The sequence below is a fragment of the Eretmochelys imbricata genome, chromosome 2 (genome assembly GCF_965152235.1).
Source record: "Eretmochelys imbricata isolate rEreImb1 chromosome 2, rEreImb1.hap1, whole genome shotgun sequence".
Taxonomy (NCBI): Eukaryota; Metazoa; Chordata; order Testudines; family Cheloniidae; genus Eretmochelys; species Eretmochelys imbricata.
In genome coordinates this window covers 81,663,065-81,679,584 of record NC_135573.1, presented here as the reverse complement: position 1 = coordinate 81,679,584, position 16,520 = coordinate 81,663,065, and the positions used below count along the sequence as shown (strand labels likewise).

The 16,520-nt window shown below is 38.7% G+C and overlaps 1 protein-coding gene across 1 annotated transcript in view; it reads left to right on the top strand.

Moving 5' to 3' along the window:
* RBBP8 (RB binding protein 8, endonuclease) overlaps window positions 1-16,520 on the top strand; it is a 65,047-nt gene that overhangs the window by 13,870 nt on the left and 34,657 nt on the right. The window contains exons 6-9 of the mRNA XM_077810375.1: window positions 6,579-6,674; window positions 10,041-10,153; window positions 11,523-11,598; window positions 14,451-14,620. Of these exons, the coding sequence (XP_077666501.1) occupies window positions 6,579-6,674; window positions 10,041-10,153; window positions 11,523-11,598; window positions 14,451-14,620 (455 nt within the window). The remainder of the gene's footprint in view (window positions 1-6,578; window positions 6,675-10,040; window positions 10,154-11,522; window positions 11,599-14,450; window positions 14,621-16,520) is intronic.

Here is a 16,520-nt window from a genome sequence, read left to right as displayed (position 1 = left end):
GTGGCTGGCTGGCACAACTGGGGCTGGGGGCGATCCGCCAGCGCAGCTGGGGCCCATCCGCCAGCGCAGCTGGGGCCCCTCAGGCCGGGGCGCAGCTGTGGTTGGGCCCGCTCCAGCTGGGCAGCGCTGCTCCGGGCAGCATGGCTGGGGTTCGGGTGGCCAGCCAGTGCGGTGCATCTAGTGCCAGCTGGCTGGTCGGCCCAGGGTTAAGGGTTAAGGTGGGTTAACTGGTAAGACTAATGCTTACCGGTTAACTAGTTAACCTGTTACATCCCTAGCCTGAAGGTTTATACACTCCCGTGCTGTGCAAATTTTATTTTTTCCTCTTTTTTTAACTATATTGAACATGGCTTATTAGACGCATGAACTAGAAAATGTGTATGTTAACCTAGATAATAGAAGTAAATCAAATTGTACCTGTATGAATGTGTAGTTATGTTAACTAATTTTCCCATTTAATTTAATTTAATTTAATTAATTTCAGCCGCTGCATTTTTCCTAGTTATGCCATTTTGAATAAATAATTCCTCTCCTTCCTTTGTAGTTACACCTTTCAAATACTTTTTAACAGAGATGAACCCTCCCCAATGTTGTCCAAATTTACTTTTTAGTATCTTTATTAGTCTTCCAGTTATGTATGTATTTGTACAATGATAACTCCAAGAGGTGTCATCTTTCTGGTGGCTCTTTTATGACTTCCACCAATGTATGTATCATTATGGTAGTGAGGGTCTTGGAGATCAAGGTAGATTTCCAGGCCAGTTGTGCACCAAAGCCCTATAGTATGGAATTATTACTTCCCTTTTCTGTGGTGTGAAATCTCTACATATATATCAAGATTACATTGCCCTTTTGTGCTGTCCTATTGCATTGTGAAATCATGCTTAACTTGCTGTCCATTTTCAGAACTACTACTTTCCAGGTAGTTTGCTGTTTATCAAATTTGTTACTTGATTTGTATTTACTCAGATGCATTAGCTTGCATTTTTCTGAATTAAATTGGGTTTGATTTTTGTCTATACGCCCCTGTGCATTTTGTCAGTCCTCACTGGTGTTTGCAGTTCCAACAAAATTTTAGTTGGATGCATACTCCATCTAAACACACCCCACTTATATTCTCTAGTTGTTATCCTTTCATGCTGCCAAGTGTCAGGCATTTCAGTTCTGTCATACATTCCCTTTTCTCAGCTAGGTTCTTACACATCCATCTGAGCTGCTGTCCTATCTTTTGGCCAGCTGGTGTCAATTTTGCACCTGCTGAGTAGTCCTCTGCCTGCTGCCTCTCTTGCCACTCCCTCTGCTGGATCAGGACCTGAAAAGGATAGCTAGGAAGAGTTAGCAGTGGCATTTGAAAGAGAAGGCAGGACAGCAGCACAAGGTGAGGGACACATTATCCTCCAGCTCCCACTTCTGCAGCCTGCTCATCCTCCCCCTAGCATCCTCAGCACTCTCTAAACCTCCCCAACAACCCACAAACCCACAGCACTACCAACATCCCCAGTAACCACACATACAGCTACCTCTTAGCTTCCATCTTGAGCACTCACCCAGCTTTGCCAGCCAGAGTTGCCAAGTTTTGTGCAGCTGCAAGTCCTACTCCCATCTCTGATTGGAGCAGAGTGTGTTGACTGTCGGCTTAGGCTTCAGTTTGTAGTACATGCAAATGATTTGCTACTATGCAAACGTTAGATTTGTATAAAACATAATGCATGGAACAGAACAAAATTTGGCAAATTGGGCCATGTCTTTTTAGTCCTTCAGCCAGTTTTCAGTCCATTTGACATTGATATCAAAATTAATTTTAATTAATTTTGAGAGTAGGGTTTCATGAAACACCCTGTCAGATGTTTTGCGAAAATCCAAACAGTGTATATCTACAGTTTATATGTCGGGAACAAAGTAGCTTTGGCAATACAGTGACTGTGTAACTTCACAGACAATAATGGAACCAAGCTTGAAATCAAATCAGACGTTTTTCACTACAACGCTTGTGTACCATCAGTTATAGTAAGTGATTTTCAGTTATTTCTTTGTGTAATAGTCACAAATATCTTGAAAAAATCAAATTAAGCACCACTCTTTTTATTTATTATTATGTACAGCTTCCAAAAATATATTTAGCTGTGCTTCAGTTCCAGTCTAAAATTGTGAGATTGATTGGTGGTGCTGTTACTGATTTAATCCTGTATATCCTGACCTGTTTCTACATCCATGTAAAATGAAAACTTTACATTCTTGAGAAGTTTGGTCTCTGGAAGAGCTGTATTATCAATGATATTTTGTTGTGATTTAATACATATCAAACCAAATGGCGTAATTATTGTTTGCTGGAGTCATTCTACAAGTACCACATTGTAGATACAATAGTCTTACATAGGACTTTTTGTTTTTCCTGATGCTTTTGAATAGCTAAGGTTTAATATTTCAGACTTGATAACCAGCCTGACAATGAGCTCCTTATGTTGTACCCTGGTTCAGTGTTGGAGCTAATGATCTTGTAAATGCAGAGTCAGAGACTATTCATGACAAAGGCTAGCTTCTTTGCCAAATTGTCAGTCACTTTTGTCAAGCAGTACCAAAATCCTGAAAAACTTCTTTCTGTTCCTTACATTATGTTCATGTTTTAAAGTAATACAAAGTTTAGGATTAAATCTACTGAGTTTTAAAAGGAGATGGTAGTGTACCTTTATATATTCTTAAGTACTTTTTTATGTAAAACAGGATTCAGGTCTATAGTTTGATCATTTAAAGATGACCTATAAATTACTTTTAAAAATTGGATTTATTCCGTTTTTGCATAGACTCATAGACTTTAAGACTAGAAGGGGCCATTATGATCGTCTTAGTGGTACCAGATGACCGAACGAGGAGTAATGGTCTCAAGTTGCAGTGGGGGAGGTTTAGGTTGAATATTAGGAAGAACTTTTTCACTAGGAGGGTGGTGAAGCACTGGAATGCGTTACCTAGGGAGGTGGTGGAATCTCCTTCCTTAGAAGTTTTTAAGGTCAGGCTTGACAAAGCCCTGGCTGGGATGATTTAGTTGGGGATTGGTCCTGCTTTGAGGAGAGGGTTGAACTAGATGACCACCTCAGGTCCCTTCCAATCCTGATATTCTCTGATTCTATCTACTCCAATGGTCACCAACCGGTAGATCGCGATCGACTGGTCGATCCTGGAGCCTCTGCCAGTCAATCATGATTTCCAGCTGCTAAAAGTCCGGCGGGGCTAAGGCTGGCCCCATGCTGCTCCCGGAAGCAGCTGGCATGTCTCTGCAGCCCATGGGGCTCCGCACGCTGTCCCCCTGCCCCACCCCCGTGAACTCCACAGCTCCATTGGCTGGGAACTGCGGGGGTGGCGTTTGCAGCCCAGTTCGGGGGGTGGGACGGGAGGGAGAAGCAGGTAAGCAAATAGGTAAGCATCTCCTGGCTGGAGCCTGCACCTCGCACCCCTTCCTGCACCCTCACCTCCTATCTTCAGAGCCCTCTCCTGCACCCAAACTCCTTCCCAGAGCCTGCACCCCTGTCCCAGCCCGGAGCCTCCACCCAAACTCCCTCCCAGAGCCTGCACCCCAACACTCTGCTCCAGCCCGGAGCTTCCTCCTGTACCCAAATTCTCTCCCAGAGCCCGCACACCTCACCCCCTCCTGCACCTCAACCCCCTGACCCAGGCTCAGCCCGGAGCCCCCTCCCACACTCCGAACCCCTCGGCCCCTGCCCAGAGCCTGCACTCCCTCCCAACCCACTGCCCCAGCCCGATGAAACTGAGTGAGAGTAGGGGAGCATGAGCGACGGAGGGGGGAATGGAGTGAGCGGGGCGGGGCAAATCCTGGCTTGATCTTAAATTCAAAAAGTGATCTTGCGTGTAAAAAGGTTGCAGATCACTGATCTAGTCTGACCTCCTGAATGCTGCAGGCCGCAGAACCTCACCCACCCACTCCTATAATAGACCCATAACTTCTTGCTGAGTTACTGAAGTCCTCAAATCATGATTTAAAGACTTCAAGTTACAGAGAATCCACTATTTACACTGCAAATGATCCATGCTCAGAGGAAGGTGAAAAACCCCGGGGTCTCTGCCAATCTGATACAGGGGAAAATTCCTTCCCAACCCCAAGTATAGTGGCAGGTGGACCCTGAACATGTGAACAGGACCCACCAACCAGAATTCTCTGTAGTAGCTCAGACCCCTCACCATCTAGTGTTCCATTACCAGCCTTTGTAGATATTGGCTACTAGCAGTTGCAGATTGGCTACATGCCATTGTAGGTAGTCTCATCATACCATTCCCTCCTTTAATTTGTCAAACTCAGTCTTGAAACCAGTTAGGATTTTTGGCCCCCAGTACTCCCCTTGGAAGGCTGTTCCAGAACTTCACTCCTCTGATGAGTAGAAACCTTCATTTAATTTGAAGCCTAAACTTGATGATATCCATTTGTTCTTGTATCAACATTGGCACTTAACTTAAATAATTCCTGCCCCTCCTTGGTATTTATCTCTCTCATATTTATAGAAAGCAATCATCATTCCCCTCAGTCTTCTTTTGATTAAGCTAAACAAGCCAAGCTTTTTGAGTCTCCTCTCATAAGGTAGGTTTTCCGTTCCTTGGATCCTCCTGGTAGCCCTTTTCTGTACCTGGTCCAGTTTGAAATCATCTTTTTTAAACATGGAGACCAGAATTGCACACACTATTCCAGTTGAGATGTCACCAGTGCTTTGTATAATGGTACTAACACTTCCTTGTCTATACTGGAAATACCTGACCTGATGCATCTATGACTACATTAGACTTTTTCAAGGCTTCATCACATTGGCAGCTCATAGTCATCCTGTGATCAACCAGTATACTCAGGTCTTTCCCTCTCCTCTGTCGCTTCCAACTGATAAATCCCCAGCTTACAGCAAAAATTCTTATTCCCAAAGTACATGGCCTTGCACTTTGCACTATTAAATTTCTTCCCATTTGTGCATTTGGCAGCAGTTTGTTTTTAGTCAGATTTGTTGTTCCCCTGTATAGTCAGTCTCTCCCTTCCTTGAATAAACCCTTATAGACGTTGCTTAGACTATAAGGAAGAAAGTGTTCGGGGTTTTTTGCTTTGTTTTAAAGTTAGCTAACATGTTTTCAAATATTACTGAGCAACTAGATTAGATAGGGTTTAATACCTTTAAAATGTGTTCCCAGACTGCGGTCGATACTAAGCTCTACTCTAGGACCCATAAGAAGGGTAACTCCCCACCCCCCCAAACCAGTCATGTTGTGTTGTGGGGTAGGCTGTTGCAACATCCATCCTGGAAGGGGGGAAGGTAGTAGGAGAAACCAGGGGATCGTTGGGAATTGAACATCCAACCTGGCACTATGCTTTTATAGTGTTCTAATCCTTAGTGCCATAAAACTTCCTCTGAATCCTGCCTGTCAAAAGGATTTAAAAGAGAGAACAAGCTTAATGAGTTCACATAGGCTACCGTGGCAGAATGGGTAACTTTTACTATATTATATCTGAGAATTCAGTAACTTTCATATTAAATTAGTCAGCTGTTCATCTTTTAATTGATAAAATAAAATGGTAAAAATTTAATTTGTATATGAAAATTACATGTTTGTTCATGTTCTTTTTACAAAGTGCCTCAGTCACCCAAATCAGTGCCTCTCACCCTATGATCCTTTATAGTACTCTGATCCTTCTGTTCCAAGATCCTCAGCAGTAAATAAAGAGGATCGTAGAAGAAACGGATTCAAGAAATTGTCTTTGTAGTTTTCTTAAAGTAAAATATGTTTCTACCCCACTGTTTTTATGTTAGTCACCCAAATATTGGCATACTGTGACTGGCAGAGAGAGGGAAGAACAACTGCCACTGCGTAGACTTACTGCTCTACAACACCCAGCACTCTCATCTGAAATTTCTTTGTGAATTGCACTTACTTTTCACCCCCTTTTCGTATGTTTTGGAAATGCTGAATAGTTATTGTGGGGGGTTTTCTGTATCGTAGTTTACATAAATTACCAAAACAAATGAAACTGGTGTGATTATATTGCTTTATTTTGACAAAATATGCAGAATTTTGAATTTTTTGGTGCAGAATTTGGTTGGTTTTTTTTTTGGTGCAGAATCTCCCCAAAAGTAGTATTTAGGCTGTTATAATTTGGGTGACTTTTGTCTGATTTATTTGGAGTTCTGTAGAAAAATTTTGCTTTGGCCCCAGATCTAACCTACCACTTTTAATGGCTTTTTTAGTGGCATATCTCTCTTTGTGGGTTTAAATGGGGGAAGTGTCCAAAATTAAACATCCGTGGAAATTCAATTGCAACATGAGCTATGGAGTATTTACTATTTCTGTATAACTCGAACATTATCTGTTATCAGCCATTCACAGTAAACGCATGCAAGTGTTTCATTTATTGTCTTCAACTTAATATTTTTGTTGATTATCAATCACACTCTTCAGACAGAAGAAACATTACAGAGAGCAAAGTGGTCATAACCATAAACAGAATTCTCTATTGAAATTTAATAGCTTTTATTCACAACTGAAGAGACTTTATCTATTTCTAAAAGCATTTAGCTGTTTCTCCTTTATTTTAGGGATGCAGAGAGGCTTGAAGAGTTTTATACCAAAAATCAACAGCTGAGAGAGTATCAGAAAGGACTTCATGACACTATCAAAGTTTTAGAAGACAGGTAAGTGAGGCTTTATTTTGTTTTGCGAGGAGAGAGGAGAGAAGGGCTGAACCAAACTTTTTTCATGTATACTCAGAACATCATAGTTAAAGGGAGAGGTAGAAAGTGCAAATCCTCTTACATAATTATATTAGTTCCCAGGTACCACAGTGCTTGGTGCAATACAGTTAAATAGAAATGAAAGAGATCAACCTGGAAACAATGTGGCAACTTCTAAACAAATTCATATCCTCTACAAAAATTGCTATAAGAGGTGTAAATTACGTGGGCAATTGAGAATTTAGCACGTTTGAAGATTGACAAAACTCCAGAGCAAGACAAGATCCCTCCCAGGATTCTAAAGGAAATGGCAAAATAAACTTGAAAGCATTTATTAGATTACATTTTATATTTTAAAATTCTTGTGACAACTGATTAGACATTCTTCCAGTAGATAATTATTTTCAGGGTTCTGGGTAAAGGGTCTGTTCCATGAGATTTTAGATCCTTTGTTTCTGAGATCATTCTCCTTTAAGCTCATTAGCTTTGGCTCTTTCCCCAATCTTTGCTCATTCACTGATCACTACTTGCTCCATTCTGTTTTTTTCTTTCTGAAGTTTGGATGCCATGTGGCTTTTCCCTATTTTTGTTTAATCTATTAATATTGAACAAAATTAGTATGCATAAAATTATATCAAATCTCCTGTTTTGTCTTTAAAAGTGTCTGGGACTATTATTATGTTACTTTTGTATAAAACTCACTACTAAAAGGCTTTTAGAATGCATTGAAAGCAGGAGTTCATAATATATTGGGACTATTTCCCTACTTGTCTGCTTGGTCAAAATCCACAGCAAGGTAAAAGCCTTATAGTTTGCATTATACCTTGAAATTTTTTGTGAAGGGGAAAAGGACCATTGAATAGTGTAAGGTACTGAACTTTTGACCCTGCGTGGACAAAGTAAAGAGACACAAATGGATGAACTTGCGTGGTTACTTAGCAGACAAGGTACTCTTGTTCTGAAGAACCAAGAGTATTTAAGACTGTTTGATTCACGGAGGACAACTGTTTTACAAACAGCAGTTTTAACTCTCAGAATACCGTTATGTTTAATGTGGTTATGATAAGAAGAGAGACTACTAAAACATCCTTTTTACAGTCATTCTCCATTGCTGTAGTATCAAACATAATCAGTTTAAAAGTCAAGATGATTTTTCTAAGGGCCAATGTTCAACCTAAGATCTGAAAATTCAGCTGTGTTCTTTCTGCTTCTTAAGTTACCAGGAATAAATTCTTACTGCAGAAATATTAACTGGCTATTATTTTGATAACTCAGGTAAAACAGAATCCAGCTCTGTGTTCCATGACACTATTGGTTCTTCATTGCTAACAGTAGTAAATAAACATCTGGTTTTGCCTACAAAGTGAACAAATATGACTTAATAGGGAGAGAATATGTCAAGTAAAAAAGTGGTATTCAAACAAAATCCTTTTCTGACCACAAACATACTTTAAGGGCCTGGTCCAAAGCCCATTGAAATCAATGGAAATATTGACTTCAGAGATTTTGGATCAGGCCCTAAGTATGTGTGTCTGAGTTATTAGCTACATGGGGTTATTATTCCATACTGAGTGGTTACTATTGATTACTGATCCAACTTGTATATTCTTTTGCTTAATTTTATCATGTTCATATTTTATGTTAAACGTGTATCTTACTTTTGCATAATTTTGGACAATTTTTAGATAGAATTACAATTATTAAAATGTTTAGCTATTATTTTCTATATCTAATATGATACTTCATTGAACTGTATCAGGCAAATGTATTCCCTGAGACTTACAAGAAAGGAAGTGATCTACTTATCTCATTTATTTACTTTGCGTACGGTGAGCTGCTCATTTAAGTGGAGAGAAGAGGTTGAAAGTTGGTAGAGAGGTGTAAGAACACCAGAGTTTAACCCCTGGGTATTGCAGTGGTGGTAAGCAGTAGGGTTTCATGGAGTCATGGTGTAACTGAACATTACTTTTTTCATTATATAGTCTAACCCTGATCGCTTTGCTTGTATGTTGTATCTTTCTTTTTAGACTATATGTTCAAGAGGATGTCTCTTGCTTTGTGTTTGGAAACTACCTAACTCATTTTGCATGCTGCTGAAATAACTGGAATGCATGTATATAAATATTAATATAGGCTCTCACTGAGATAAATCAGCATTCTTCACTAAATCGAAATAACTTGATAGGTGATTCAAAAACCCCATTTTGAAATTTGTGTATATAATTACACAAACTCACATAGACTACATTTAATAATTTTCTCATCTAATAACTGCTTGATTATTTAACATATGACTAATTACTGAAGTCTTCCTTTAAATCTCAATTCAAAGTAAACATTCAATTCTAGTTTATGTACAATTGTTCAAGTATCAATACATCAAAATATGAAATGTCTTCAGCTAGCAACATTCTGTTATCAACAGCTTACTACTTTTGTTGTTTCAAAAGCCAATTAAGTACCAGTGTCTGACTTACGTATGACTAGAACCCTACCAAATTCATGGCCTTGAAAAATGCGTTACAGACCATGAAATCTGCTCTCGCCCCCCCATGAAATCTGGTCTCTTGTGTGCTTTTACCCTATACTATACAGATTTCATGGGGGGAGACCAGCATTTCTAAAATTGGGCGTCCTGACCCAAAAGAGAGTTGAAGGGGGGTCCCAAGGTTATTTCAGGGAGGTTGCAGTATTGCCACCCTTGCTTCTGCACTACCTTCAGAGCTGGGCAGCCAGATAGTGGCGGCTGTTGGCCAGGCTCCCAGCTCTGAAGGCAGCACCGCACCAGTAGCAGTGAAGAAGTTAGGGTTGCAATACCATACCATGCCACCCTTACTTCTGCACTGCCGCCTTCAGAGCTGGGTGGCCGGAGAGTGGCGGCTTCTTACTGAGGGCCCAGTTCTGTAGGCAGCAGCGCAGAAGTAAGGGTGGCAATACCGTACCATCCTTATTTCTGCGCTGTTGCTGGTAGCGGCTCTGCCTTCAGAGCTGGGCTCCCAGCCAGGAGCCGCTGCTCTCCAGCCACCCAGCTCTGAAGGCAGCACAACTGCCAGCAGCAGCACAGAAGTAAGGGTAGCAGTACCGCAACCCCAACCCCACCCCCACCTAAAATAACCTTGTGACCCTCCCCACCACGACTCCTCTTTGGGTCAGGACCCCTACAATTACAATACCATGAAATTTCAGATTTAAATAGCTGAAATCATGAAATTTATGATTTTTAAAATCCTATGACTGTGAAATTGACCAACATGCACCGTGAATTTGGTAGGGCCCTACGTATGACATTCTTTCTAACAGATGGAAAATTTTAATTTTTCGTCATAGATTAAGAGCAGGATTATGTGATCGCTGTGCAGTAACTGAGGAGCATATGAGAAAGAAACAGCAGGAGTTTGAAAATATCCGGCAACAGAACCTTAAACTTATCACGGAACTTAGTGAGTGTTATCTAGTATAATGGTCCCCAAGACAAAATGCAGTCTGTTGTAAACTTTGCTATCTTGTTGCTAAACTGGTGATTATACACCCTGCTATAGGTTGAGAGAATTCCCATATTGTACCTTTTTAATAAGCCTGAGAAGTTCAGTAAAGCAAGAATGCTCACTTCTGTGGTCTTCAAAACAAAATAAACAAAAAAGGCAGTTTTTAAATACTTTTAATTTCATTTTAACTTGGAGTGAAATGCTGCTTCTGTAATCTCAGTATATGTATTTCGTTTTTATTCTCTCATAGTTATGGCCCTACCAAATTCACAGTCCATTTTGATCAATTTCAAGGCCAGAGGGTTTTTAAATTGGTCAATTTCATATTTTCAGACTTTTATGTCTGAAATGTCAGGCTGTTGTAATCCTGGAGGTCCTGACCCAAAAGAAGGGTCATTGAGGTCGCAAAGCTGTTGCAGGATTGCCACCCACAGCTTTGTGACCCCTTCCCTCCTCCCACCCCTCCATGATCCCCTTTTGGGTCAGAACCCCTAGGCTCACAACACCCTGACATTTCAGAAGTAAACATCTGAAAATGTGAAATTGACCAATTAAAAAACCCTCTGGCCTTGAAATTGATCAAAATGGACTGCAAATTTGGTAGGGCCACAACCATGAGAGAATAAAAACAAAATAAATACAAAGTAAATATATAAGAAGAAAAGAGAACAGAAGCATGACAATAAAGGGAAAATGAACAGAGGAAGGTGGGACCTCGCATTCCAGCAATATGGGGCATTATGGGAAGAGGCATGGAGATGAGACTGAGTGTTTTCTAAGTGTGAGTATTGGCAGAATTAGGAGAGTTGGAAGAGATGAGGTCAGAGCTGTAAGCCAGCAAATTGTGATGAGTCTTTCTAGTTTTAATTTCTATTACAACTTCCAATATCATAATAATGGATTATTGTTTCTCAGACAATCTGGTTATTTTGGGGACCAAAAAGTAAGCCTTGATTATGTTGCTTTTCATGGTCTCTCCATCCCCAGTCTAGACAATTATGTCAAGGAACCCAGAATGAGCTGTTCAGTCTCACTGCAAAAAACTCACATCCAAAATTAAAGTATCTACGAATTACATGGAACTAATTAACATTGTGATCCATAATTTGTAATAACTTTTTGCTGTAAAAAATTAATTTACAACCTTGTTAATGACTCACTTGAATACTTCCGTTTTTGAATGTCAATAAAAGAGTAGAAGTTTACCGTTTTACAATTGTGTAATAATCTCATCTCTCACTTCCTGGTCATGTTAGAGGAACTAACAAATGTCAAATGCAACATAAGATTAGTGTGCGTGCTGAGGTTTTACTATATATTGCAGTGAATGAAAAAAACAACTTACAGGATGAAAATAAAAAGATATCTGAACAGCTTCAGCAGTTGCAGAAGCAGATGAAGTAAGTTTCTTTTTCTCAACATTAATTTCAGAAAATATTAAATGTCTGTTTAAATTCCTCAAACTTGAGTCAGATCTCTTAATAAATTTTCCAATGAAAGTCCACTGTCATTTGTTTTCAGTTCTTTATTAATTCCAAATATCTTGCTATCTCAATATGCAGCATTTTCCCTTATTTTACACTGTGTGTATGTGTGAGAGGGGAAGAATTTCTGTAACCAAGTGATTGGACTTATTGATAATTTAAAACGACCAAGGTCTCTTAAAGCTATCTTGGTCATTATGAATATGGATTTTAAATTCATATTCACTTATACCAGTGTTGATACTCAGGTTATTCTTTCTCGCTTGGATGAGATTTTAGAAAAGAGATTTCTAAATTACATATTTAGTTGGGGGGGGTGGATCTCTGAAAAGCAGTACATTTTGCAAGAGACCCCAAGTATAAATGCAATCCAATGACCTACTTATTCTCCAATGTAATATGGTAGCACATGTAATACTGTATTTAATACAGAGATATTGCATCATGGGAGAGGGAGCTAGTATTCCTTCATGTAACTGTGATGCAACAGCACTCGAAATATTTTGTTCAGTTCTGGTCCTCTAGGGATCAGTCCTGTGATGATAGGAACATAGCCTAGGGGAATTAATAGGTCTTCTCCTTTTCAAACACATATAATGAAATTAGATCTTTACTGCTTGGTTGTTCTCCTAGCAAGGTCTAAAATTACTATTTCCAAAGAGACTTATGAAGGTATAGGGGAAGGCAGTCTAGATTATAGGAAAACTGTATTCTGTGTTCAAATCTTATTTTACTAAAGGTCTTGCCTTGGATGGAGAAATCAGAGACTTCCATGTTCAAATATTTTGGATGGTTTCTGGGAGTCTTTCCATATTTCAGGAATTATGTATTTGGTGTGGTGTCTTTATGGACACTATATACGCTGGAGATCCTTTTCAGCAGTTACTGAACTGAACTTTAAACGCTTCTTCTCTGGCTGTTTTATGTTATACTGTTTTGGAAGTCTATCTGAAATAGATCAGGAGCAAAAATATGGAAGAAAAATATATTTCTTACATGCTATTTCAGTTTCTCAGTTATCTTGTACAAGACTGAGTATCCTACTAATATTGAATGGAGAGTCCAACAGTTAGTTCATGTTGGAAGGATAACTGAATGGATAAAAGTTGAGAAAATATGTAGCCAGTATTACTGGTTTCATAACTGGTTCTTGATAGTACTTAGGGAATTTCATATGGAGAATTTCAAGTGGCGCAAACTCTGTTTGATAGGAGGTGGCAGAGGTTTAAGGTTTCACAGTTTTCTGTGACCACCTATTTGAAGAGAAGCGGCATAAACCACACATTAAGTAGTCACCTTGAAGTGTTTAAAGAAACAAAATTAGCAGGTAAAAAATGTACCTGAGTTGACATTTAAGCTGCCTTCAAACTTGTCATACTAATTAAGTCTAACTAGCTCAGTCATTCTTGTTGATTGAGCTGATAGATTTCTACATTTTTTTTCATTGTATTTCCAGCTTCTTTTACAGAAGTCATTACAAGTTACCTTAATGCAACCACAACATTTTTTTTTTCCTGTCAGTTTGATCAAAACTTGCTGTTTGACCGTACACAACTCACTAACTTCTGTCTTAGTTTTTGTGGGTGGTAATAATTTATCTTTGTAAAATACTTTGAAATCACCAGTTTAAAGGCACTATAAACATGCATAATTTTATTTCCTCTTTCATTATTTTATTTTATTGTATAGCTAGGTAGTTCCCTAGTCACTGAAGAGGATTTTGCTTGGCAGTTTCTCCACACTTCATTCTCCTCTTCCTTTAGATCTAAGACCTCACATTCTACTGTCTAAAGACAGGAAAGTGGTCTCCAGTCTCTGGTTTCTCTTGAGAGGTCAAAAGGAGAAGTAAGATTAAGGAAAAATGACACAAGCAGCCTGACTGAGTTCGATTTCCTTATTGCTTTATCTTCACTTTTCTTTCATTTTCTTTTCCTAGGTGACAGTGAAAAGTACTTCCCATAAGAGGACAAAAAAGGATAAAACATTCTGTTTGTCTAGTTCAGCAATCTCTAATTAGAGCTTGTTCTTTCCCTCTGTGATCCCTGCCACTTCTAGATATGCTTTCTTGGGAGAAAAGGTTTACCACTTTATTAAACCAGGTTTTGCGCATCATGAGTAGGCTCTGAGGCCACACAAAATAGGGCCAAGTGAACTACACGCTTACTAATCTGTGCATTTTTAAACATGTTTCAGGTTACTTCTTCCTCTAAAAGGTGGCACCGCTTGGGGTATAGGGCTCTCTTAGGAGTGGTCTTAATCTTCTAAAAACAAATTAAATTAAGTCCTCTATAGGGGAGTCAGTCAGTCGTAGCATGAAATCATATGTTGCGGAAGATTGTCTCTGAGCAATTTTAGTAACATTTAAACTTGCCTGGTAGATCTCTTTTTTTTTTATGTCCTTGATGAATATAGGAGTTGCCATAATGGATCAGAGCAGTGGTCCATGTACTTCCGTATCTTGTCATCAAAAGTGACAAGTACTTGATGACTTTTATTGCAAGAGATTCACTTAAGCCCTGAAACATGAAAGTTTATAAAGTTCACAGGATGATCTAGCCTTTCGGAATTTCTTGTTATGACTGTCTCTTCTAATAGTCTCGAGTCATGATGACCATACTAATTCTATATCGTGTTGCACTTGGCTATATACTCTGAATCTGTGATTGTCATTTTCTTAAGCTGATTTTCAGAAATTTCTTAAAATTAAAGATTTAGCTCTTCATCTTGCTGTTTTTAGGTTTTACTTTAGCTCTGAATTCTGTCCTCAGGGGGAGAGATAAACAAGCAGTGGAATTAGAGGAAGGGGTCATTCCAGATTCACCAGTTCAATCTTTTTCACTATCCGTGGTTAATCGTATCCGAAGAAAGAAAGAGAACAGGCATGTCCGATACACAGAGCAAACACATACAGATCTGAAGCATTCTGAAAGCACTAACGGTAAGAGTGTTATTGGTCATCTTTTTCTATAGTGGCTTTTCCAAGATTTTAAAGGGGAATAGAAAACAGAAGCCACATTTAATTTTTAATTCAAAAGATTTAAAAGCCTTCTGTATACAAGTTCAAAAAAAGTGAATTTGATTATGTATTGTAATAATTGTGCCTGTGCTCTAGGGTGCAAAGTTATTTCGATATTAACCAATATGCTAGTGGTATGTTTAAAGTGTGTCCTACTCTCCCAAGGTTTCTGAATTCCCATATTCGTATATGATTTGGGCAGACAGTAGATTCTTCTGAATCTTATCCTTTCTAGAACTCCTAAATAATAAAAAGAAACTGAGGGGCTGAATCCAAATCTTGTTCAGATAATTAACATATGTGGTGACTTCAGAATCAAACTTGTTCAGTTTGTAAGCAAAAAGATTTTTTTTCCTTAAGTCAACTCTGAAAACTGCCTAGGAATCATAAATTCATACACTTTTTTTTTTTTTTTTTTTTGAAGTCCAGAAGGGATCGTTATGATGATCTAGTCTGACATTCTGCATAACATAGGCCAAAGAACATCACCCAATAATTTCTGCAACAAGTCTGTAACTTTTCTGTTTCAGCTATAGCATATCTTTTAGAAAGACATCCAGTCTTGATTTAAAAACAAGTGATGGAAATTCCATCATATCCCTAGGTAAATTGTGCCAATGTTAATTATCCTCACCATTAAAGTTTTGGAAGTCTAGCTCTATTCTTTCCTTCACGCACAGCCTTGCTAGTAATAGTTTGTTTAGTAAAAGCTGTACCCGCAGTTAACACCTATGCAAACCAGGAGTTATTTATTGTTAGATATTTGTTAATAGCCATTCAGCACTTCACTCTACCATCTAGGCATCCCTGAATTAGTTTCTTGGAGTAACACTTACCTGAAGTTTGGAATTGCACTTTCTTCACGATGTGTGTTTCTAGCATCACCTAGTGGAGAACAAAAGAAAAGCCATCCTGCCATGTTCAGTTATTGCAGAGAAGTTGCATCAGAATCAACAAAACAGCCACCTGAATTGAGCAACTGCAAAACATGTTTTTCTGCTATAGGAATCCTGCTTACATTTGTCTTGTACACAAACCCATTAATACTGCAGGCATTTGGACTAATCTAAACTTGGTCTAAGATATTCACTTAGCAAATGTAAACTACTTTAATAACAATAAAAACTATTTTTAGGTGCAGTAAGATTTCCTGTATGTATTATAATGATACACAAGATGCATGTTACAAGATCTGAATATTGTATTCCAGATGCTCATACTATGTTAATTTATTTCTTCGAAATAAGAATGTATCCTGCAAATATAGAAGCTTCTGAATAGTTATAAATATAAATTTTTAATAGGCTCTTTTCTTTTCAAGAATAACAATAGAAGATATTAATCACAAAGTATATTAACTATTCTTACAGGCTGTTGGTACCATGCTGGAAAAGGTTAACTACGTATCAGTGTATAACCATACAAAATGTCATGTTTGTAATCCAAGGTGCAAGTTATTCACTATATTCACCATGGTCTTAACTGACCTGGTGCTGGGACAGCTGAAAATTATCCCCTCTATTAGTTAAATTTTGAAGCAACTGCCTCCCCTTTCAGCTGGCAGGTGTACAGAACATAGGCTTTGAGTAAATGGGGTCTAACTGTAATGTGTTACATACATAAGTGATGATTATCTGTCAAAATATCTTTAGTGTTATTTGGCTGGCTTATTTTACGCTTTCATGTTAAAAAGTACTCCTTTTGAGCACAATGTCACCTCAAGAAATATAACTTCTATTTGTTGGTCTTGTTCACCCCCCCCCCCCCCTTAAAGTCTTGATCATGGAAACACTTTAATTTTAAGCATGTGAAGATAATGGGA